Source organism: Mesoplodon mirus (genome assembly GCF_964341445.2).
Source record: "Mesoplodon mirus genome assembly, chromosome: 5".
Lineage (NCBI taxonomy): Eukaryota > Metazoa > Chordata > Mammalia > Artiodactyla > Ziphiidae > Mesoplodon > Mesoplodon mirus.
The window spans coordinates 93,683,655-93,709,468 of NC_138980.1; the positions used below are offsets into that span (position 1 = coordinate 93,683,655).

Genomic DNA, 25,814 nt, shown 5'->3' on the forward strand with positions numbered 1-25,814 from the left:
GAGAAACCAGAAATGCCGAAGTTAAGTATCACTTAAATTCTGGTGCAATGTGAGTTGTTACCACGGGGATTTTCTTTGCTTATATATTATTAAAAATAATTAATTCAAACCTGGCTATCTTTTCAAGACCTCCCAGTATGCAAACTGAGGGTAAACATCCTCCACAATCTCATTTGAAAAAAACAAAAAGCCATGTGTTTTCTTTTATTTTCTGAGCATATGTATGAATACACGGAAATACTGAAGTGTTTGTGCCTAGTCAGTAAGTGAATGCTTTGTGGGGTTATAACAAACACAGTGCTGAAAAGACAGCTGTAAGCAGGCAAGCACACATGCAAAATGAGCAAGACCTCTTGCCTCTCAGTTTTACTTCTGAAAACACTATCAAACTCCACAATCCATAACCATTTTGAAATTCGTTTGTTTGTTACTATTTCATAATTATAACATCTAGTGCTGGAGTTTGGAGGCTTAAATTATGTAAACTTAGAGATTATTTTTCTGGAAACCATAAAATAAAGTCTCTCGGAGGAAAGGGATTTATAAACAGATTCAGTAAATCAATTCATAAATTCACTTAACATAGTAAGTTAACATTTACCAGGTATTTCAGTTTTTAATTCCATCGCTTTCAGACTATTTGACTCAAGTTAAGAAACCCAACAATGTAAGGCAAGCATATCATACTTCAGCTCCATGGCCAAAATCTAGCTTATGTAAGTGGATCACTGGGACTGTGGAACATTTTAATAGACTCTTACTCGTGATACTGTTAATCATACTGAATTAAAAATGTTATTCTAAGCTATTATCATCTTAAGAAATATAGCCCATAGGTATTTGATTTTGGAACCTATATGCTAAAGAAATAGAGCAATTTTAAAAGGGAAAGAGCATGTCTAATGTTTATTTTGCTTATTCCTTTCTAAATTCAGTTAAACATATTTGGCCGGCATTTAAGTGCTTGAATTTTAAGGATTTTTTATATTTCAACTAATTTGGAGTGGTACTAAAAAAATTAGTATTTTACTTGCTGCCTTTCAATTTTAGTTTTTTTTGAATTTTTGAATTTTATTTTTTTTTATACAGCAGGTTCTTATCAGTTATCTATCTTATACATACTAGTGTATATTTGTCAATCCCAATCTCCCAATCAATTTTAGTTTTAATATTAATTTGTATTCTTTCTCCAAAGAGACAGAAAATAAGACCAACCTACTTGTATGTGGTTCAGCCTATCAGTCTTGTAAAGGATTCCACGAGACAGATTTATATAACTGAATCTTCATAACTTTCATAAAATAATCTTGAAAAATCTAGTAATTAGCTAAAGGATCCCAGGTTTTCACTAGTAGATACTTTATTTCATTCAGATTCTGTTCTTCTAGAAATTTTCTGAAACTTGAAATTTTCAGAAGTTTACTCTTGTCTGAAACTATCTTCTTTGATTATGATAAAAGTGAAAGGTTTTTAGGAAGTTGGACATATTATAAACATCTAAAAATTTACTTATTAATTCAAAAGCAATGAGAACAATTTAAGTGCTGTAGATTGGACAAGGTAAACCATAATCTGAACGAGTACAACTTGTGTTTAATTTTATTTTCTCCCTCATGGTGGAATGGAAAAATGGAAAACTTACATGTTTTAGTCATTAAAAAAAAAAACCACACATACACAAGATAGTAGAGAGAGTTGCCACAAACGTATTGTTTCACACTTTTTGGATGTCATTTTTTGGTTCCAACATTATTAATCACAAAAAGTAACCATTTCACTGACATTTAGTAAGTAAAATAGATCTCAGTAAAATAGAACCTGCATTCTAGGTTGGACAACATCAGTGCAAAGTCACTGTACTTCAGTGTGCTAAATGGTTCCTAGTAAAACTGATCATTCACATGAGGAAATGAAACTTTAAAACATTTAATGATGGATTAATCAAATGTATATCATTTTACTATATGAAGAGCCTCACCCACCAAATTCAATTTAGGAACAGACAGAATTTTTTTATTAAACTGATGACCAACTTTTTTGCTTATTATTTGCTGAAATTTACTTCTTTTCATCACCCATAAAAAGCAAGGACAAACTTCCTTTAAGGGTTCTATTTTTCATCAGTATTCATCCAAACAAGTTTCAATAAAAGGTGATAAGGATAAACCTGCATTTCCCTTTATGTATATCTAGTTTGGAGAATGAAAATATGAACAAAAACTAAAAGAAAATAAAAATTGAAGCCATCATTTAATGATGACTATATGGAAGGCAAGAGGCATAAATTCCCAGGTGAATTTTAATCGTGTCTCCTCTAAGTCAAGTCATTCAGAAATGAATGGCAAGTGATATTCACTTTAGTACACAATTTGTAAATGTGGAAGCAGGAATAGTTGCCATGAGTATTTTATATTCTATCTCTGTTAAGAGTGGCTCTAAAAACAGTCTGATGATTCATAAGGCTAGATAAGCAAATCAAACTTTATAAACATGACAAATTCTAAGTTGCTGGCACTGAAATGGTGGGTTTGCATATGGACAAGTAAGCTGTTTGCCTTAAATCTTTGGGGTACCTTGGCTTTTAATATTTTGTTCTGATATTCAAGCAGAAAATACATAACTGCATTTTATACAGTAAGCTGATCTAAGAGTGGAAAATTTGTAGGGATGAAGGAAATTCCAAGTTATATGTATGCATATAAGTGGCTTTATATAATAAATGTGCAGCCATTAAAGTTATACAGGGACAGTGCAATTTAAAACCCTCAGCTCCTGTTTACAGATTGCCAAATCTAATCCTTCTTGTCTGGGTTACTGATAACATAACTTATTTGCTTAAAGGTAAACTATGACCTCCTGCTATACTATACACGGTATTAAGAATGACATACCAATATCAATCTAGAAGGTGAACTAAACATGTAATAAACATTAAAGTCATATGAAATAAATTCAGCTCTGTGAAATTTTGTTTTCAGTTTGCTGACAAAATTTTGCTTCTTCCCGAGATCGTTTTTAGTTCAGCATTAGTGCTACACTAGCTAGAATTTAATTCATATGAGTATCTTTATTCAGTTTTCAAATTTGGAATACCTTGAATCCAAAATATATACCAATAACCTTTTTAAAAAGTGAAGAGTCAATATAATCAGCATGAACTTTTTCTACCAGTTTCACTTTCTAATCCATTTCCCACCAACAGTATTTCACTCTTATCCCTCATAATTTCATAAGAAAGTATCCAGATGATGTCTTTCAGACTAACCAGGAATCTAAATCTCAAACACTATTTTGAAGAAGAGTAGAGTAAATAATCTTGGTAATCTGTAAAACAGCTGCGTGCAGCGTGTACTGTATTACAACAGCACCAAACCCTTTATAAAAACCAAGCATTCCTTCTTCCTGCCTTATGGTATTGATACAGTCTCTCATTCCCTCATACTGTGTATTAATTGGAAGCACTTCGTAGCCAAGGTCTGTATTGTCAATTATTGTGCGTGTTCCTTGAATGTGAAGGCGGTGCAAAACTGTTTCCAATGGGTAAAGTATAACATCAGAGCAAAGGCTGGCGGCAAAGTTAGCAATAAGCTCTGGAAAATAAGCATCCAACATACTCTGCACCGGGCTAGTGCTCTCAGCTAGGTGGCTATTGTAAGTCTTTCTCTTTAGAATTAGCAGGACAATCTTCTGAATGACTGAGCTAATGATGTAATGAAGCACCCCATGCAGCACCGTAGGAAAGATCAAGGAAAGAAGCGGAAGTAGTCGTTTGCTGTGAGGCACTCCCAAGCCTATCACTCTTCCAATTCCTTCTTTAATACATTCCAGAATTCCAGTATTGTCTCGAATTATCTCACTCTGAAATGAAAATGATGAAATGAGTGAAAGTTAACATCTGCTTATTCTGCCACAAAGAAGGATTCTTTCTAGGTCCCTTTTAAATCCTAATTTTCTGACTAAAGAGGAAAAACATCAATGGTTTGCAAACTTCAAATGTTATCTAGGCATTAGATTCTTTTTTCAAATAAAATTTCACAGAACAGATAGCAGTGAAGCTGGGAGCTATTCTTATTGGGGGAAGGAAACAGGGGAAGAGATGTGGAGGGTGACACACCTGGTTTCCCCACCCTCAAGAACCTCCTTAGGACACATTTTGAAAAGCAACAAATATTGTACATGACATTGAAGAGGTAGCACAGTGCTTGGAGTTCTTAAGCATTGCTTTAAAACCCACCTCCATTATGTACTTACTGGTAATGTGACCATGGGCAACTTACTTAACTTCTCCTAAGAGTCAGTTTACTGTTCTATAAAAATGGAATTAGACCTACCTACCTTTTATGCACAGAGTTGCTGGGAGCATTAAATGAAAAAAGGCCTGGTACCCAGAACACACTCAATAAACATGAGTCATTATCATCTGCCTTGTCTCTGCTTTTTTACAATTATGGGGATATGTATAAGGAAGTTTGTGATACTGGTTACAGAGGCATGGTCAGGCAGAAAAGGAACAACTAAGAGGCCAATTTGGCTGCAGCAATGACTGAAGAAGAGAACAGCAAAAAATGAAGTTAAAAAGGTAGTCAGGGGCCACACCATGCCACTGTGCAGACCTTGGCCTCCAGTCAGATGGGAAGTGACTAGTTGGTTTTAAGCATAAGATGGGTAAGATACAATTTATGTTATACTGGCTGTTGTGTAGAGGAGAATGAGAGCAGAGGCTGAGAAACCAGTTAAAGATATGATGGTGGATTGGACTAGCAGGTAGCAAAGGAAATAAAATGCTGCAACTGTGCTTTTATCCTAAAATTATAGCCAATAGGAATTACTGGTAGATTTGATTTGGGGTGTGAAAGAGAGAAGACAAGGATGACCTCAAAGCTGTTGGCCAGAAGAAGTGGAGGAATAGCAGTGCCTTTTACTGAGTTGGACAATATTCCTGGGGTAGCAATTTGGGGGAGAAGATCAAGAATTCAGAAATGTTAAGTCTAAGGTGTAAACTCCAAGTGGAGTTTATAATCTAGACTACAAGGAAAAGGTCCGAGCTGCACGTACAAATGTGAGAGTTTACAGTGAAGAGAACATATTTAAAACCATGAGACTAAAATGAGCTCACCTAACCTGATCCATTTACCTGCCTCTGGCCCCCTTCCCAGTCCAGTTTATTTTTAATACAGCAGCCAAATAGATCCTATTAAAGACATAAGTTAGATCATGTCACTCTTCGCTCAAGCCTGCCAAAGACTCTCCATCTCCCTCAAAGTAAAGCCAAATTATTACAGTGATCTTCAGTGTCCTGTGTGATCTCTCTCCCTCTTTCCTCTCAGACCTCATCTCCTCTTGTTCTCCCTTCCTTAGTCAGCTTCAACTGTATTGGCCTTGTTTTTGCTCCTCAAACACGTAAGATATAATCCTACCTCAGGGCCTTTGCACTTGCTTTCCCTCTGCTTAGAATGTTCTTCTCCCAAATATCCATGTAGTTCTTAAGTTCAGACCTTTACTCAAATGACTTTTGCTTCTGAGAACTTTCCTGATCTTAAAAAAATAGTAACATCCCTTGCTACCCATTACACATCTTATTTCATTTCCTTGTTTTATTTTTTAGCACTTAGCACCATGAAGTATCCCTTTGTTTATCTTGTTTATGTCCGTCTTCCCCACAGGAATGTAAGTGCCATGAGGGCAGAAAGTTTTTGTTTGCTATGTTATCCCCGGGGTCTATAACAGTGCCTGATATAGGTTAGCACTCAATAAATGAATTTAATTCATTTATTTAAAATTTAAAATTTTAAAATGAGCTTTAAAAAAATTTAGCAGTTAAGAAAGATTAGCTGAAAGGTAAAGTCAGTAAAAACCTTGATTTAATACTATGCTGAGAAGTCTGAAATTGATCTTAGAGAATATGAGTCAACGTGGATCCTTAATCAGCAAAAGGATATAAGCACTGCAACTTAAGAACACTAATCTTGCATGAATATGTAGAATGGACTTTAAAATGCAGGAAACAGAACAAAGATTCTTAGTAAAGACAACAGATCACTAGGAAGTTCATATTGAAGAATGGTGGTGTTCTTTAGGAGATCTATATATAAATGTGTATTTTTCAAGGGAAAGACTGTGCTCAAAGAGATCTGAGCTCCCCAGACAGGCAAAAAACCACTGAACATGGTAGGGAGAAAGAAGCTGATGTAACAAGAAGGAAAGAGAATGGTGGCCTATCGGTGGGGAGAAGCAGACAATCTCAGATACTCCCTGAAGTTAGAACTGAGAAGGCATGATGGCTGACTGGTTATGAAGGATGAAAGAAATATGAAAATCAAGACTTTTGTAATTTTTAGATTCATATAAAGGTGAGAGTTAAAAGGATTCATGCAAGTAAATGAGTTCTCCAGGACAGTGAATATGGGATACAAAGCAGAAAGGGTCAAGGATTGTGCCTCGGAGCTACAGGAGAAGAGATGGTAAGCGGTTACTAAAAGAAAAGGAGGATGTTCAAGAGAGCAGAAATTGAAGGAAAAAAAAGAGAACTAGAAAATCAGACAAAAGGAGTCAAAAGGAGGTGGTCAGCAGGTGGAACCTGGGGCAGAAAAAAACAGTGCATTTGGGTTAAACAAAACAAAACAAAACAAAATGAACATATAGTGAGCTGGGCACTTTACATAAATAATTCTCTTAATTTTTATAATTCAGTTAATAAAATACTACTCCCATTTTATGTATGAGAAAATTAAGATTTAAAAAAGGTTAGGACATCTGCTTAAAGTCACAGGTCTAATTTAAGTAGAGAAATGTGACTGTGATATGGGTCTGCATAAAGTTAAAACTTGTTTTCCCCCAATATATCATGCTGTTTCGTTGTTTTCCTTAAATAATTATCTTCCTTATCTATAAAATGAGGCTATGTCATAAAGTGATAATTCTGCAAACTGCAGCCCCATACAAAGGTTATATCCTTTCACATTGCCAAATGCATGGGGATAGGAGACAATATTTGGGTAGCAAGATGTTAACTTCAGTTAATAATTCTAAAAAATAAACACATAAAAAATCAACAGTAGGTTCTGCCCCCAACCCACCCCCAACTGAATCTCTGCCCTGGGGTTTGAAGGCAAGCAGGTAAATGTGAAACACATAAAGGACTTCCTTCCTCAATTTGTGCCGCGCTCCACTGCACTGTGTAGTGAAGCGAGAAAGGTCTGTGATGGTTCTGGAGTTCCTTCACCATTTGGTCCAATTTGTATTGTAATAAGTCAATGTTTCTAAAGTTGTGCAGGAAGATGGGGTCATTACGAGTTTATGCGTGAATACAGTTTTTTCTGCCTTTAAAAAAAAAAAAAAAGAAAAGAAAAACAACGATATGGCCAGAAAAGCAATTAAGTGGAAAAGAGTAATTAGAAAAGGAAAGGCTGATCCACTGAGATTTTATAGAGAGGAAACTCATAAGCGCTGATTATGACAAAGAAAAAAATATGCTAGAGGATCTGACGTTGGAGACAGAAGACAGGTGGTAGACAGTTGGATTTTGTGTACAGGGTAAAGTTAAGTTAGCTCTCTTACAGTTTTAAATGCAGGAACGGTATGTGAGAAAGTACATTAATTCGATGTACTTGAAGTGCCACCATGTGGTTAGAAATAGTGAAACAATTTAAAATGCTAGCAGGAGATTGCTTTCGCTTTGTAGTATATACTAAACACCATAGCATCAAATGTTCCTTAAAAGGCATATTTAAAAAGACTGCTGTTAGTAAACTACCTATGGGGACTACCTTCTCACTGTTAGGATGATTATCCATCATGTTTTATGTTCAGGTAATTAGTAATTTATTGTCTGATAAGCCATAACTATTTGAGTTATTAAAAAGTTGGAGAAAAAAACAAAAACAAAAAACAACCCTATAGATTTTTTTGTATTCAGAGCAGGTCATAGGCTGGGTTCTGAGATATCTGAATGAAGAGTACAGTATCCCTTACACAATGCCTGTGTAAGGGATAAAAAGAATTAAAAGTGTGAAGTGAATCTGCAAAGGAAACAGACACACCAGCAATGTGCCTAGTATATAATCTTTGATATATGTATGGTATCCGAGAAAAAAATTTTTTTTAGAAGGATACCGTCTTAAATTTTTCTGTTATACTGTCAGACATACACAATATACTGAATATTCCAAAAACATTTTTAATTAAAAAAATGACAGGAAAAAATAGCTCACCTGTACTGTTTCGATTAGACTTGCTGAGTAAAAAGGCATTGCCACTATATAAGTTAGGCTGTAGAAATTAAAACAAACTTATCAGTATACTGAAACAAGATGCTTACACTAAATTTTTTAATATCTACATTAATACATCAACATAATTTATATTCAAGCTTGAATAATATCTTCAAGGTTTTTAACTATTAATACCTATAGCCTAAAGATACTTCAGAGACCTGTAATGTAAGATGCTTTACTCAACAATTAGAGATGAAAAATTAAGTATTAATAATAACACAGTGACAGCCTGTAAAGAAAATTATTTTAAACCAGTAAAATGTAGGCTTGTTTATGATTCACTGTTTGGACGTCTACCTGCACATAGCTAATGTAGCCTGTAAATCTGATGCCTAAAATTTAGGTTGAGGGATCCATTCCATTGCTTGCCTTTTTAGTGATATCTGAACAAGGCTACTGTTCTGCTATTGTCCTATCTATTATCATTATCCATTCCCAGATTTCCCACCCAGCAGAGCTAAGCCAGTCTTCCATGGTAAGTGAAGTCCCCTTTTATTATTAAAAAACAATATTGTACAGCTTTGCAAAGTTGCCTCCTATTGCCACTATTTAGATATAGTAATATTACAACTTTGCAAGCCTGCAAAATATAGTTATTTAAAATAATGTCAAGGTGGGACTTACCTAACCCTATGGGCCAGGTCCTGGCAAGTAGTGGTTTTCAAGGTGAATGGAACATCACTAAGTAATAATGTGCTGGAATGTCCCACAGAGGGAGCCAGCAAGCTGGGGGTTTTCCAATTCCCAATCTTAAAAAAAAATTAAAAAGTGAAGAGTAAAATTCTAATCTATAAAAATGGTCAGTGTTGTAAAGTCACTAAGTGCCTTTAGGACTACGTTTTAATGACATTAAGGTTTTGAGTTTACTCATCACCATACAAATATAAATTTGTATGTCTGCTTACTAAGAGAATAATGATAATAATAATGAGTAATAATTTTCCTGGCAATTCAGGTTTAACAAGTTGAAGATCTCTGCTAACTTCCTAAGAACACAAAGAAAAATTAGGTTGTGATTTTAGCCTTTCAAATTAGAAGGGTTATTTAAAAGATAACATATATTTCAGGATTTTATTCCTAAACTCTATGTTACTTTTCTGATTAAGTTCTAGTCCCACAAATATTTCATTGCTCTACTTTCCTTCACTTTGTTTATTTAATAAGTTTTTCAGTTCTAATACTATAAAAATGGATGTAAATTTCAATATAAATGCTGCTTTTGATACTTACGATTTCAGTAGAAGGTGTTCTCCTATTTGTTTAGGATTCCATTTATGTGAAATCTCCCTAAAAAATAAATAAAATAAAAGCCATGTTTTTAAAAACATCTTGAATTAGCTTAAGCTTTAAAAAAGTAATCAATTTTTAATTTTTTTTAATCTGTGGGAGAAATATATTCTCATGATGAACATTTTCCTTTTTGGGACCCGTCAAACAATTACAGTGGGTTGAAAAGAGAAAAAACATAGAAGGTCTTTCTGTATGTACTGACAAAAGGGGATGACAGAGGAGGAAGAGTTATAACTGATTATAAAAATGAACATGATGGGCCTCCCTGGTGGCGCAGTGGTTGAGAGTCCGCCTGCCGATGCAGGGGATACGGGTTCGTGCCCCGGTCTGGGAGGATCCCATATGCCGCGGAGCGGCTGGGCCCGTGAGCCATGGCCGCTGAGCCTGCGCATCCGGAGCCTGTGCTCCGCAACGGGGGAGGCCACAACAGTGAGAGGCCCGCATATCGCAAAAAAAAAAAAAAAAAAAAAAAAAAAAAAAATGAACATGAGACATTAGATAAGATACAAAAATGATAGACTGAGGAAAACAATGGACAGGGAAGGGAAAGGGAAACAATAAAATAGGATAAAGGAATAAAAAAAGCTTTAAAATGTATGTAAGAATGAGAATTAGAAAACAAAACAAAATTAAGTAACTGTAATGCAGAATGACACATACATTTGTATAGCCCCTAATTTTCAAAGTGCCTTTACTTATTAAGATGACATTACTTTTGTGACCTTTATTATATTCTATTGTCTTTTTTAGCTCCTACTATATGCCAGGCATTGTGCAAAGCACTCTGCATAAATTAGTTCTAACCCTCACAATGAACCTGTAACCCCCAATTTCATAGATGAGGAAATCGGCTCAGAGATGGTTCATAACTTACCCAAAGCCATGCAACTAGTTAGCGGTGCAACTGGGTCTAAACCCTGGTCCGTATGACTTCAAGTCTATACTATCTGCCTGTACTGCCTCTCATCTCATTTGATACAAGAAGGAATCCTGTGAGATAAGCAGAGCAGGTACTGTCCTATTTCTTTTACTTACGAGAAAAATAAAGGTCAAAAAGATCACAGGGATATGTTCAAAGGAGAGAGGCAGAATGCCAGGTCTGGAACCAAGGTCTAGGACTGCGTGCTTCCTACCATTTAGGTTACCTTTGGAAACCAGAAAAGAGAGAAGAAAAAGGAGAGAGGCAAGCTGAATGAAGAACAAAAAGGGAGAAAGTTATATCAAGAGAAAAGTCAAAAAGGAGAAAAGAACATGGAGAATAAAAGTGAAAGTAAAAAGGAGGCGGTGGGTGGGGGGAATGAAAAGACAGAGGGGATGGAAGGGAGGGGAGGGGAGGGAGGAAGGCAGAGTAATAGAGAAAAGGAAAATGTAAAATAAAGGGGAGACTGGCTGCCACCTGTTCCCCTGATGACACTGGCACCCATGTACCACGGCCACAGCAGGAACCTGAGAAAAACATTTTCTATTTGAAATGAGTAAGTATGACAATCATAAGGAGACAAAGGAATATATTTTATACTAAAAAGGTAAAGGAAATTAATCACTGATAATGTAAGTGCTCTAAAAACAAACTCAGTACACTTATGGCATGGGTGGTATGTGAACTTTTCTACATTTTTCTAGGAGACTGAAAGGTCTGCAGAGAAACTTGTAGACAACAGAACAACCATCTCTGATTCATATAAGACCTTAGAGAGTGTTCTGAGTCACATTCTGATTAAATTAATACCAGAATACTATATGAGGCCTGAACAACTATCAAAAACTACAGCTGGAATGACATTTAATGATTAAGACGAAAACTGTAAAAAAAAGATTAGGCTACTTAACTTACTGACAGTGACTTTATGATTATAAAACAATGCTAAATATGCTAAAATTTTTGTAAATATGCTAAAAGTTTTGTAAATCTTCTGGGCACTTCTATTACTGTTACTATGGCCTCAGAAAGGGTTACCACAGGTTACTATGACATTAAGTTTGCGCACTCCATTAACATTATGGATAGATGGGTCTGTGACCTGCATTTTTGTAAGGACTGGGCCACCTTTCCTTTGAATACTAATTACTGCTGCCGGTTCGTAAGATCATTAGGATTAAGGTAAAAAGACTGAAAAAAGAAATTTAGAATCAAGTATAAAAAAAACCCTGAGGGCTTCCCTAGTGGCGCAGTGGTTGAGAGTCTGCCTGCTGATGCAGGGGACACGGGTTTGTGCCCCGGTCCAGGAAGATCCCACATGCCGCGGAGAGGCTGGGCCCGTGAGCCATGGCCGCTGAGCCTGCGCGTCCGGAGCCTGTGCTCCGCGATGGGAGAGGCCACGGTGGTGAGAGGCCCGTGTACCGCAAAAAAACACCAAAAACAAAAACCTGAGATGCTCTTCCTGGTATCTGCTTTCTACTCCTTTATAAAATGTGTAAATCTTATTGCCACAGCTCTAGAAATTTAAATTAGCACATTTAAATGCTTCAGGAAAAAGGGTAGTGTAAAAATCTACTTGTGATTAAACCTTTTTATATTTCATCATCAAATACCAAAATATATACGTATATTTAACTCGCTATTTTCACAAGCAAAAACTGCCCTTCAAATGAGCAACAAAACTAAGTGAAGTGACTTACTTTTTATCAAAGTTTTTCATTTGACAGACTAACACACATACTCCCATGCATATTCAATACACAAAAGCAATAGAATTTTTAAATAACGCTCTATTTATACAGTCTTTACTTTCCATTGCCTCTTATTTTCCCGTGCTCAAACAACTGCCCTCTTTAAAAAAAAAAAAATCTTCCCTCAATGTAACCCAAGCCCCTCATCTTCCAGCTCCTTCTCTTCATCTCTCCTCTTCACAGAGGACTGTCTAAACTTGCTATTTCCATGTCCTAGCTTCCCACTCACCTCTGAACCCATTCCAAATTGGCTTCTACCCTATTATTCTACAAAAACAGCTCTTGCCAAGGACCCCATAACCTCCACATCACTAAATCAAATAGGCATTTTAAGGTTGTGCCTTATTTGACCTTTCAGCAGCCAACATGCACTTGTGTTCTTCCCTCCTTCTGGAAGCACTCCCTGCCCCTGTATTCCACTATCCCATACTCTTCTGGTTTTTCTCCTCTCTTCTGGTCTCTACTTTTGACTCCTTTGCAGGGGCATTTTTCTTAACTCAGCAACCTATTCTGGAGTTCCTAAAGGCTCAAGTCCTGTTCTTTTCTTACTATATAAGTTACATTCCTTCCCCAGGCAATCTTACCCAAGATGATGCTTCAGAACCTCCCAAATCTATTATCTTCAGTTTAGACTTCTCTCTGTGTCAAAATGAACTTGTCCAAAGTCAAACTTATAACTTTTCTTTCTTATACTTAGACTCTTTTACTGTTCCCTAATTGAGAACTTAATCAGAAAGGAAATCTATTGAATTGGAGAAAGAGTTCATTGTATTTAAAATGGAATGTGTTTAAAGTCAGTGAATTCAGAGGAGTCATTAGGAGAAACAGACAACATGAGGAGAAAACAGTAAAACAGTACTGGTACAACTACAAATGTGAGATGAGTCAAACTAAGCTGGAGTTCAACTAAATGGATTCTGTGAGAGACTGAACTATACAGGTAGCCTTGGTTAGAGGTGCTCCTTATGCTAACGATTTGAGAAATGCCACATGAAAGGAAAGGGTACTTTAGGGTAGAGCAACACAAAGTCTAACTCACTCCACCTGGGGGAAGGTTTGGGGAAGGATTTAGGAGGGATCTGAACAGTAGATAAAGAAAGAGATCACAGATGATGATCCTGGGCTTTATACATTTTTTTAAAAAAACGTAATAGGGGCTTCCCTGGTGGCGCAGTGGTTGAGAGTCCACCTGCCGATGCAGGGGACACGGGTTCGTGCCCCGGTCCGGGAAGATCCCACATGCCGCGGAGTGGCTGGGCCCATGAGCCATGGCCGCTGAGCCTGCGCGTCCGGAGCCCGTGCTCCGCAACGGGAGAGGCCACAACAGTGAGAGGCCCGCTTACCGCAAAATAAATAAATAAATAAATAAATAAATAAATAATAAAATGTAATAAATACTGAGAAACTATAATGTGATCAGATCACAAATTCAGATGTGATCATAATCAGTATAAAAAAATATTGGTGAATCCAGACTGTCTCACCTATTGTACCTAGTGATCACCGTGAACCTCAGTCTCAGAGACCCTAGAGCTCATCCTCCTCAAGTGGTAACTTCTGTGAAATGCTTTGGGTTTCTGCTTTAATACTGTGTCTGCTATGACTTTGTTTTCCCCCAAGAAAAGTCAACCTTGCCCAAATAAGTTAGAATTAAAAAAAAAAAAAAGTTTACACTGTATGTCTGAGAATGGCTTTATTTGACATCTAGTTACACAAGCCAAAATCCTAGAAGTCATCCTCGACACCTTGTCTATCATCAACCAACTTTAATCCATCACCATGTTCCATCAATTTTACCTAAATATATCTCAAAATCATCCATTTACATCCATCTCAAAATATACCATCCTAGTCCTAGTTACCATATTTCTCACCTAGATTGTGATAGCTTATGAACATGTATCCTTTTCTCTACATTGGTCCTCCTGTAATCTTTTCACCTCCACTTACAATGACCTTTTAAACACATAAATCTGATCATGTCATTGACTCCTGCTTAAAACTCCTCAATATTCTTAAAGTGGCCTACAAGGCCAAGCACAGATTGGCTCTTGCTCTCCATCCTGCTCTATGAGCTCAAACCCTGTGAGTCTTCCCTCAATTACAGGAATTCTCCACATTCCCCCTGCCGCATTGCCTCTGCACCAACTGGTCTGTGTCTCCTGAATGCCATTCGGATCTCAGCTTAAGTGTCATTTTATTAGGGACACTGTTCCTAACACTCTAATACTGTCACAGAACCATATTCTTTTCTTTTAGAGAACAAGCCTCAGTTTGTAATTATTCATTCATTAGTGGGATTATTTTACTTAACGTATGTCCCTTACACTAGATCCCAAGTTTCATGGTCACAGGTACCTTTTGTTTCTTCTCCTCACTATATACCTGATTTCTAACACAGAACCTAGCACATAGTAGGGACTCAGGAAGTATGAGCTAAATAAATAAATGAAGTAATGAGTGAGATTTACCACAAAAATTTAACCCAAGTAGAATACCACAAAGATAACCTTTTCTGTCTTCTTTAGTAAGATTCAAAATGACCAAGAGACAATACATACCCACACAACTGATGTGTCTCTATGTCTACAGAGTAAGAAAGTTAGATAATAAAATTTAACAAAATTCTGTGCCCTCTCATTCCCATTTCTCTTTTCCCTTCCCTTCAACCTGAAGTTAAAGTTACTACTTCATCTCTGCTTTAGAGAAATGGTGTTACTTGCCTAAGGTCCCAGAACTAAAAAGTGGAATAGTCAGGACCAACAGTGTTTTGACTGCAAATACAGAATTCTTTACTCTTTGCCGTATAGAAATTACTGAATTTTGTTAAATTTTTATAGAATTTTGTGTTTGTGGGAGAACTTCAAGAACATTTGATGACAAGTACTAAGTTTTGATCTTATCCTGTGATATGAAAAACAATGGGGTGAATAAAGTTAGCCAAGGGCAGAAATTCAGATTTTTTTAAGTATGAGAGGAGAAACTTAGCTGACAAAACATTTTTTGTTTTCTCTGTAACACTCAGCAAAGCTGTGTTAAAGGTTGCACCTTCAACTACCTCACACTTCCCTGTCAATCCAAAAAATTCACCCTGCCAGGGGCCAATTTTGGAATAACAAACCACTCGGTCTTTAACTCCATCCCTGGGATTTACTGTTGATACAGAAAATCACAGAGTCCTTCCAAATAGCACCTAAACAAATTTATGATCTCCAACATTATCTCTTAACATTATTTTCATGTATTCCTTGTAAGGTCCCCTTTCTGCTACTCATAGCTGTGACTGTCTCAAATGTCTATCATTGTTCTTATGCTCTATCTAAATAACCCCAGTACTCATCCTTCTTTCTTCACCTGTATCCTGTTTCAGAGAGAAAATATACCCAGAATCAAACATTCCAATTTCTCTACCCTCTCCCTCCAAAAGAATCTACAATTCTGATTCTCCTCTCTTGGCTTGCAGGCCACTGTCCTACAGCTTACTGCTCTTGTTAATTTTTTTTTGTGAACATCTCTTACTACTCCCCTCTATTACCTCTCCTACCACACACACACACACACACACACACACACACGCACGCACTCACACATCGCCCAGGATTCTGTCCTTGGTCCACTCTCTGTCATCTAGTCTACACGTCCTCCTTAGGGAAATTCATCCATCCTAAAGCTTCAACTGCCACTTTTGTGCCATAACATTCAAAGCTATGCCTCCAGCTTCAAATTGTCTCTGAGACTCTGATCCACAGTTCCAACCACTACTAGGCACGTCCCCCTAGATGTCTTGCATGAATCTCAAACTTTATTTATTTATCCAAAAACATTTATTTATTTATTTATTTATTTGGCTTCATCAGGTCTTAGTTGGCAGCATGCGGGATCTTTGTTGCAGCGCGCGGGCATCTCTCGTTGTGGCGTGCGGGCTTCTCTCTAATTGTAATGCTCGGGCTCTAGTGCATGTGGGCTCAGTAGTTGCAGCACGTGGGCTCAGTTGCCCCACAGCATGTGGGATCTTAGTTCCCTGACCAGGTATTGAACCCACGTCCCCTGCATTGGAAGGCAGATTCTTAACCACTGGACCACCAGAGAAGTCCCTCAAACTTCATTTATTGACAGTTACATTCCTTATCTTCTTTCCCACTACTCTTCTTTATGAATTCTCCAACTCAATTTCAATCTAGAAATCTGTCACTGCTGCTAATTCACTCTCCCATAATCCCATTCACAGTCTATCACCAATTATCTATTATACTTTAGAAATGTTTATCCAGCTCCTCCCTTCTGTTCTACTCCATAGTTCAGACCCTTCTCCGTCTGGCCTAGATTACTGTGACAGTTCTCCGTCTCTGTCTACAACACTCCATGTTTTAAAAAATCACTGCCACTTGAGAAATCCTTGATCAAAGAACCCATATATTAAACAAAAAGAAACAATCCCCACCTTAGATTCCCAACTCCATAGACAATAAAACCTAAGTCACTTACAAAGGCAGAACCATGCTTTAGTCTAGCACTTCAGCCTCTTTTCATGTTATTCTACTCCACACATGCCCAATATTCTAAGCACAAGACACTTATCACCTGGATCTTCCAACTTCCATAAAATTGGGCATGCTGTCACCTCTACTTGCTCTCCTTCTCTGCCAAGTTATTTCCTACTCATAATTCCAGATCTAGCTCAGATTTCAAGCTGTTAAAAAAAATCTCTGCCAATAAATCCACGCAGTGTCCCCTGCACTCTGAAAGGGGTTTGTTTAATTACGGCACTAATCACGATGTACTAAAATTTGCTTACATGTGTCTCCTTCACCAAAGTAGCCACTTAAATAACAGGAATTGCTCACATACTCAGGTTTGTTCCTTAGTTGATAATTGTTAATATATAGCAGTAGGGGCTGAAAGAGCTCAATAGATACTAGACCAGGAAGCATTTTCTTTATCACATACTAATTCCATAAGATATAATTAATTATTTATTCTCAGTTTCTTCTCTTAGCTACTTCAGGCAAGTTTTCAAATTCAAGGTATTTTTAGCAACTATCATATTTTGTCATATATTTAATATGAAGTTAATCTGAGAAAATGCCAAAAAGGTACCTCGGTAAAGGTGTGAATTCACTGATTATTCCCTCTGCTCCAAGTGTGACTCCCTGAACAATAAATGTACTTCCCATTCCTTTCCAAAGAGCCCGTGGTCCCTAAAATGAACAAAATTTATGGTTATTTCTGTTAATGCCTAAAAAAGAAACCAAAAAAGGTCTTAATAAAACTTGATATTGAATGTTTACTGATATTTTCCAGTAAGGCATTATTCAAAAGGACATTTTAGTAAAGAACTACAGCTAAAGTAAGTCCTATCATTATTTTAATATTTGTTGGGTGGCCTACATTTAGGTGAAGATAAACACTCCAATTAATTAAGTATCTCTAATATGGATTAAATACCCCTAATATTTCATTAATTTTGGCAAAGGTGTGAATTTACTGATTATTCAGTGATATCAAGAAGATGTCATTATCATGTTAAGTTAGTTTTAGTATGAGTTACAATATCTTTAATAACTAAAAGGAATTATTGTTGCTTTAATTATTACTAAGGCAAAATGGCACATTACAAATAACTTTAATAGAATGTACAGACTAATTCTCACCTGAGTTTTGTTGAAGCTGTACATAATATTGATGACTGTAAATGGAGTGAGATGATAATGCCGAGCATGGTAATTAACCTGTAAAAAAGATATTTCATGATTATTTTCTGTTATTGTCTCGTTAAGAAATAAAAAGTCATGAAAGATACAGTGAGTCATAGCATAAATGAAAGTTCAATTCTAAAGTCAGCATAAATTACACATAAGCAAAATTACTCTTGAAAGTGCTTTAAATAACTTAAAAGTACAGTACATGAGGTTATACAAATACAGCCCTGAAGACCAATGTGCGATATACATAGTAATGTAGAATATATAATAAAGAGGGCCTTGGTGTTTGATATTTATGTTTCCTTAAACACCAGAATTACGTTCAGTGTGGCAAAATGCTCATGCCATTAACACACAGGAGCCACGAAGAACTCAGGGAACAGCAGATTCCTGTCTACCAATGGCAAGCAATAACAAGCTACAAACAACTGGTAAATTATGAAATCAGTATAGGGGGTCAGAACTAATACTTATTAAGTGAAATAATAAAAAATAAAGTAACAGAATGCATCGTACATTCTGAAGGTATTATTTACTAAAACGTTTTTAAAAGTTCCTCATATATAAGTATACACTGGATCACAATGTGATATTGTCACAATGTAAAATATACGCCTGAAATTCACTGTTCTAGTGTATGTAACACTGTTAGGGCTATTTAAATAGCTATTTCTCTCTATATGCTTACTTTTTGGTGCTAAGCATAAACAGCTTAATTTTTAACTATTTCTATCTTGTCTAACTCAATTTTCAAAGAAGATAAGTTATATTATAGGAGCTTTTGCCAGTGTGGTCCACTAGCCCTCAAGGGCCTCATTACCCTTTCAGGAGATTGACAAGTTCAAAATTATTTTCTTGATACTAAGGCATCATCTGCCTTTTTTATTGTGTTGACATTTTCAGTAATACTGCGAAAGCAATGGTGGGTAAAATTACTCACTCCATAGCATGAATGAAGGCAGTGGCACCAAACTATATTTTTGTACTTATTGCATTCTTTATCTGACTCATAAAGAGGCAAAAGCCACTTTCCCTAAAGAATGCCCTTGGTGAAGCAGTAAGACACATTTATTTTATAAAATGCTGACTCGAGTACACATCATCTTTCTCATTAATATTCTGTGTGTTGTATAATGCAGATGGCTGTCATAAGGAAAAGAACTTGTCCGATGGAGTTGTGAGCCTGAACTAACCACTTTTTCATGGATCACCATTTTTTTCTGGAAAAACTAACAGAATATAGTTATTCACACTTGGGACATGTTTTTGAAACTGAACAAAGTGGGCTTGTTGATTAAACAACAACAACAACAACAGTATTTGTTGCCAGTGATAAATTTGAGCTTACAAGCAAAAATTATAATTCTGGAAAACCTATATCCACTATCAAGATCGTATGAAAACTGAAACACTTTTCTGGTGAGACTGGTAGCAATTTTAATGATGGTGGTCTTTTGATACTGTAAAATCAACTGTCATAACACTTAGATGATCTATATAATTCAGTAAATCAATATTTTTCAATTAATCAATGCATGATGTAACAGAAGCATGCATGCATAAAAAATCTATTCAAGGGCTTCCCTGGTGGTGCAGTGGTTGAGAGTCCACCTGCCAATGCAGGGGACACGGGTTCGTGCCCCGGTGCAGGAGGATCCCACATGCCGCAGAGCGGCTGGGCCCGTGAGCCATGGCCGCTGAGCCTGCGCGTCCGGGGCCTGTGCTCCGCAACGGGAGAGGCCACAACAGTGAGAGGCCCGCGTACCGCAAAAAAAAAAAAAAAAAAAAAATCTATTCAACATGAAGTACAAATCAATAGATTCTAATGTAACAGGGTATAAAAAGTTAATTGACGTGGTTTCAGATTTCACATTGCAAATAACTTTTTAAAAGTTACCACTTATTGAGTTTTGATGTAGTATCAAAGAAGAATATCTGCCAATTACCTCTTGTTTCTTTCAAAGAAAAAGTGTTGCAACAAATTGACTACAGAAGCAGTGTGAAAATCTGGCTGCCTTCTATTATGCCAGACGTTAAAGATATTTTCAAAAAAGTAATAGTGATTTTTCATAAAAAGGCTATTTATGTCAGTATCTAATGAGTTTATTAATACTTTAATGAATTAAACATATGTATATATATATGCATAAATTTTTCCAGTTTGGGGTTCTGAAATGGCAAATATTGATAGATATAATCCATATAAACAATTGTTCTTTGGAGACCTCAATAATATTTAAGACTTAAGAGCTTTCAAAGACCAAAAAGTTTGAGAACTGATATATTATAGATTTTGGTGCATGTCACATGGGATAATGGTTACATGGTCTCAGTCATTTATCTGAGGTCTGTACTTCAAATCAGGGTTAGGATTACTGTTTAGAAAATCATAGAAAGTACATTTACCTGACATTGGCGGCGTAGAACAATGCAGGGATGGGCCAGTACATTTTCTGTAAAAAGACTATAAAATAATAATTTATAACATTTAATTTACAACACATATAAATCTGAATTTATTCTTGAAGAATCATGCATTATTTAAGTTATGCATTTTTCTTAAAATTAAAAAAAAAAGTTTTCAAATGTCTAAACATGTTTGCAAATCATTGTACCAATAACAAGATTCAATATGAAAAAAATAAAGCCAGATTTGCAAACTGGTGAGCAAAAGCAACAACATATAATATTAATATGTACAGTATAAAGACAAAACTACATCTTGTATGCCTGATATGGAAAACTTCTTTCCTAGACAATTTAAATGCCCCTTTCCATTTCTTTCAGAGGATGTCCTATGAACAAAGTTCCTATCAGAAGAGCCATCTGCCCTATAAATTCTGTAAATTTTGGTTTTGATGTACTTTGCACTTAAGTTATATGGATTTTAACGACCATGTAAGTAAAACCTAGATGCTATGTTGCTAAATATCTTGTTATAATTCTAATATTCAGCAAAAAGGTTCAATGCACAATTACTTATTTTTTGGAAGGGGAGACAAGATTAGATTTTATTCTTTGGATAGACACATGAAACTTCTTACAATATTCCTTACAAAATTATTTTGTGTTTATAAAATTGAATGACTATTCTCTATCCTTACTGAGGGAAAAAATCAAGTTATTGATTTTAAATAATAATTTTTTTCTGCAAAATATTTTTCAGTATTTTAACTACTGCTCTAAAGAAAGCAATACTAATTACCTAACATTATAAATTACATTAAAGAAAGAACTTTAAATAAAAACTTGAATTAAAAATCTTTAGACAAAATTACCTTGCAAGTCCAATACCAAATCCAGCAAATCTATTCAGCTGTTCTAAAACAGAAGTAATAAGATTACTCATAACCATTATTTAGGTTTACTGTGTAAACAACAAAAAGTATTTTCTTTTTAACATGATATTCATTTAAACTCCATAGACCAAAATCAAATTCTGATAGGGGCCAGAGAGGCTATCTGAGGAAGTGAAGAGCTCTGTGGAGGCTTGTGGCAAGTTGCAAGGTGTAGACCTTCTAAAGGCCCAACTGCTTTTCAGCTCCAATCCATTGTTGCCACATGGGACTCTGAGTCCAAGGTTTCAAAGCTGTGATTTTCCTAAAGAGATATTCTCATTTTTATATAGCATCTTCCAATCTTAAAATACTAGCAACTATTTTAAAAAGCGTTAAAATGTTGTGTGGACCAAATCAAACACATTTGCAGGTAGAATCTAAGGGCTACCAGTTTTCAACTTCTGACTACAAATAATTTAAAATTTTTTCTAGAGAAGACTCTGACTGATACTTTCACCAACTTTACCTCCCATGTTGTAAAATTCGTCCTTCACTGTTACTGATGGAGAGCACCTATGTTAAGCCACTAGTTGCAAGCAAAAATACCCATGAAAATTATTAAATTGAAAGATCACTTAGGGTAACTGAAATGGGTAAATAAGGCTCTCGTCTCTATTTCTCCAAGTTTTAAATACTTTGATAGTAGCTGCTTAATTAGGTCTCGGTGATAGACTACTGCGTCCATATGCACTATAGCTGATGGCATATCTATAGTCTTATTAGAAGAGTTTACAGCTGGAAAATTCCTATGCATATGTCAAAACAGAAAATAAAATATTTTTCTCCTTAACTGGAAAACTTAAAATCATAATGGTGAAATATCATAACCCCAAGAGACCACACATTAAATTTCAGCTATAATACAATATTCACAAGGGATAATTTTTCTCTCCCCTCTCTTCTCCAATCCCTCCCTCTCATCTCTGCTCTTTTGAATGAAGTAATGCCCTCACTATTCCCTGACAGACAGAACAAGGTCACATAAACAGTCTCTGGGGAAACCACTTGGTTCACTATTGCCTTGAAAAACGTGCAAGGTAGAGAGAAGCTCCTTTTGCCCAATTAAGATACTTTCCTTCTTTCAGCTTTTCCCTTTTTGTGTGTGTACAGGTCATCTGCTAATATTAACAGAAAATACCACTGACATTTTCTGGAAGGTGTCAGGAAGGTTTACTATTGTTAACTGTGTAAGTCTCTCAGGCTTCTATCCTCTTTGCAAAGTTATTCACCAGCCTCTAAACTGCTGAAAAAACCCCCACAAAACCCTGGTTATTAAGAGCTCCTCCTCACTGTAACCATCAAAGCATACATTATGAAAAGATAAAAACATCAGCTTTACTGCCTAAGAAGGTAACTGTGTAGCAATCATACATGCATTTTCAATCATTTATAACTTTCCAGCACTCCTTCTGGGACCTGTAGGAAAAAAAAAAACTAGACAGAGTGAAAAAACTAACTGTATGACACTGTGTAAGTCACTGATCCTCCTCCATCTATCCTCACTGGATGACATTTGAAGTCTATTACTCCCAGTAACCCAAATCAAATAAATATTACTGTATTTCCAAGTCAAAGTCAAAGAAATGAGAATACAATTTATGTCTGGAATATACATAATATTTAAGGATGTAATCTATTATTCTAACAATTTCAGGAGGATGGGAAGATGCAGGCATTATTTCCATTTTACGAATACAGCAGATGTTGACAATATCTAGATCATACAGTGTTGAAATTAAAACAAGTCTTCTGACATCCTACAGAGAATAATTATGTCTTGATTCCAAAGACTTATCTTGAAAATCTCTTAGTGATTTTGACTTTTTAGTGGAGTAAAGTCAGAGAAAGAAAGCAGGAGGTGGGAAAATACAGGGGTAGTTTGGGGATCTAGAACAGATACAATTACTATGAGTAAATGGAAAAAGGAAAGATGCACATTTAGCCTATTGTGTGCTCCATACTGTACTAGGCATTACTCACACCTCATTTTTTTGACACTTATAAAACCCTGAGTTATTCTTCTACACACCTTAAAGATGAGAACACTAAGAAATCACAGAGGTTAAGAAAGTCTCTCAGCTTTTAAGAGTGGTAGAGGCAGATTTGAGCCCAAGACTGCCTTTGCTGGAAATACTTCTCTTTCCTTCCACATTTCAAGGAAATACAGCTGTTGGTCAATTAGGCATTTTTCACATGATTCCCAATAAACAGTAAACCATTTCCGTCTTTCCTGATTCAGGTCATGGAAAGTAATACGCCAAAACCCTCCGAAATCCTACCATGCAGACCACAGCTAAGTCAGTCGTCTTCTTTTGGAGGTGATCCCAGAGAAAACACTGGTGTGAAGAAGCGGGAGGAGGCCCGCTTCGGGGGCAGAGGACTAAAGGAGGGCACAGGGTGTGGCGCGCGATAGGCCGGGAGGCCCGGGAGGCGGGACCCTCCGCGCGGCTTCCGGGGTCTGCAAGACCCGTGCTGCGGCTCCCCACTCCACCCGCCCCTACAGTGCGCCCCAGGTCCCTCACCGCTGCTCTGCCCGGGCACGCTGCCGCCGCCGCCGCCGCCGCCGCGGGGAAAGGGTTCCTCTGCTGGGCCCTCGAGCGGGGTGGAGGGGGCGGGCACACCGTAGGGCGGGCTCTTCTCGCCCCAGTGCAGGTTGCGGCTACCCGGGATGTCTGGGGGAGTTGTCACCCAGTGGCTCAGGTCCGACGCGGAGCTGAAGGACCTTGCAGGGAAAGCGCCGCCAAAGCCCTGCTCATCCCGGGCACCACTCCGATAGCCCAAGCCATCGAATCCGTCCGGGCGCCGCGGATGCATCGCAGACGGGGCAGGATGAGAAGAGCCCACCCGGAGCCCACCACCCCTGGGGCCACGGCGACCTCGGGCCACACAGCTTTTACTCCTCGGCAGTCGCCGCGTCTGGGGAAATTCTGACAACCGGAAGTCACGTTACAAATCCGGACGTTCGGGGAGCACGTGGTCGTAGCCTCTTCCGGCGGCCATTAGCGACACGGTTGCTAAGGTGACGCGGCAGAAACTCTTAAAACTGCGGCCCTTAGTAGGGAGTGGGAAAATGACTGTGCGGTTAATGAAACACAGTACTGAGAGATGCTGTGAGGGAATTGGGGCAAGAGGTGCGGCCTGGATGAGAGGAGGTCGAATAAAGATGTTTCCTAGAGGGAGTTGACGCGTGGATGGAGCTGACGCCAGAAATCGGATCTCAGCCAGAAATGCCCCGCCCCACACAAAGGCCCCAGGTCTAGCTCTTTTATTTCTTCGCTGGGCTGGTGTCCCGCCTGCCACGAAGGAGCTATTAGAGGTTAGAGTTGCGGGATGTTCGTACATCTGGCTTTGCCTCCCGCACTTAGCGTTTTGGGTAAAATCTATTGAGAGATCTGGTTCGGCCCAGTGAACCCAAAAGTATTGTGGACGGCTAGAGCAAGCGTTAGAATAGAGCGTCGCGGGAGAAAATCCTCCTCTTCCCCTCCCCTCCGCAATCCACCCCAAGAATATAAACTGTTCTCCGGGATTTAGGAATTAAGCATTTTGCTTTTCTGAGGCCACAAAATAACAATAAATAGTTTTCTGTAGCTTTTTCTTTCTTTTTCTGCTGCATCTAAATCACTCAGGGTATTTAAATCCAAAGCGATACCGTTCAAAATCGAGACCCTAGTTAAAAAATTAAGAGGACTTCTAAAGAGAGTCTCCTACTACCTGTTTTCATCAGCTCCATGGGCTTTTCTGGCAGCATCTCTCTCCCTAGATCTGTACGAGCCTAACATGGGTTCTTCCTGTGTCCCTTCTGACCCGTTGGACTCCCAGGATTCTGAAGGCTTTCGGAAGAGAACCCTGACGCACTATTCTGAATCTTCCAGAAGCCAACCGTTTTTTTTTTTTTTTTTTTTTTTGCGGTACGCGGGCCTCTCACTGCTGTGGCCTCTCCCATTCCGGAGCACAGGCTCCGGACGCGCAGGCTCAGCGGCCATGGCTCACGGGACCAGCCGCTCTGCGGCATGTGGGATCTTCCCGGACCGGGGCACGAACCCGTGTGCCCTGCAACGGAGGCGGACTCTCAACCCCTGCGCCACCAGGGAAGCCCGACATTCTTAAATTGAGTTGTAATGTGGCTTGGGCAAATGTATTGAGTCATTTCCTTAGTAAGTGTATCCAGTATTACTCGAGTACTAATACCAAATTACTGTGTACCTAATATCAAATTAGTTACTGGACGTAATAAAAATATTTCTGTGTTCCTTAAGAATGATTGGTTCAAGATTGGGATTGGCTCAGGTCCAAAACGTATTGTTTATTAAAAGAAGGAGAAAAAGGCCTGTGTGTGTGTGTGTGTGTGTGTGTGTATACATATATAAAAACAATGGCATCTCACAATTTCACATCTACTTCAGTGGAGAAAGGATAAGTTATTAAAAGGAGGACAATTGGGTAGCCACTTGAGGGGAAGAAACAACAGCCTCACCTTACAGCTTACTCCCAGATGAATTCCAGCTGTAATATATATTTTTTTCCTTTAGTTTTTAAAGATT

At 37.6% G+C, this 25,814-nt stretch overlaps 1 protein-coding gene across 2 annotated transcripts; it reads right to left on the reverse strand.

The window, feature by feature from the left end:
- Positions 1–1,686: 1,686 nt before the first annotated feature.
- SLC25A46 (solute carrier family 25 member 46) lies at positions 1,687–24,213 on the reverse strand. Of its 2 annotated transcripts, none has more exons than XM_082621916.1 (8): positions 23,796–24,213; positions 21,214–21,256; positions 20,342–20,399; positions 17,885–17,962; positions 17,331–17,431; positions 9,504–9,560; positions 8,211–8,268; positions 1,687–3,858 (listed from the first exon to the last, which is right to left on the reverse strand). In XM_082621916.1, exons 1-8 carry the CDS (start codon positions 24,085–24,087, stop codon positions 3,280–3,282), a joined length of 1,266 nt encoding a protein of 421 aa, XP_082478042.1. In that variant the 5' UTR covers positions 24,088–24,213; the 3' UTR covers positions 1,687–3,279. The 2 variants fall into 2 exon arrangements, with proteins under 2 accessions (XP_082478042.1, XP_082478043.1); XM_082621917.1 differs by lacking the exon at positions 23,796–24,213 and adding an exon at positions 23,553–23,724.
- Between the last annotated feature and the right edge of the window lie 1,601 nt (positions 24,214–25,814).

Bases quoted from the DNA above. Each gene is read 5' to 3' on its own strand.
- SLC25A46 (XM_082621916.1), bottom strand. From the start codon at position 24,087: ATGCATCCGCGGCGCCCGGACGGATTCGATGGCTTGGGCTATCGGAGT. The intron at 17,963-20,341 runs GTAAATGTACTT...TCTTTTTTACAG, and splicing joins TTCTACGCCGCCAATGTCAG to GTTAATTACCATGCTCGGCA. The intron at 9,561-17,330 runs GTACCTTTTTGG...TTTATTTTTTAG, and splicing joins GAATTCACACCTTTACCGAG to GGAGATTTCACATAAATGGA.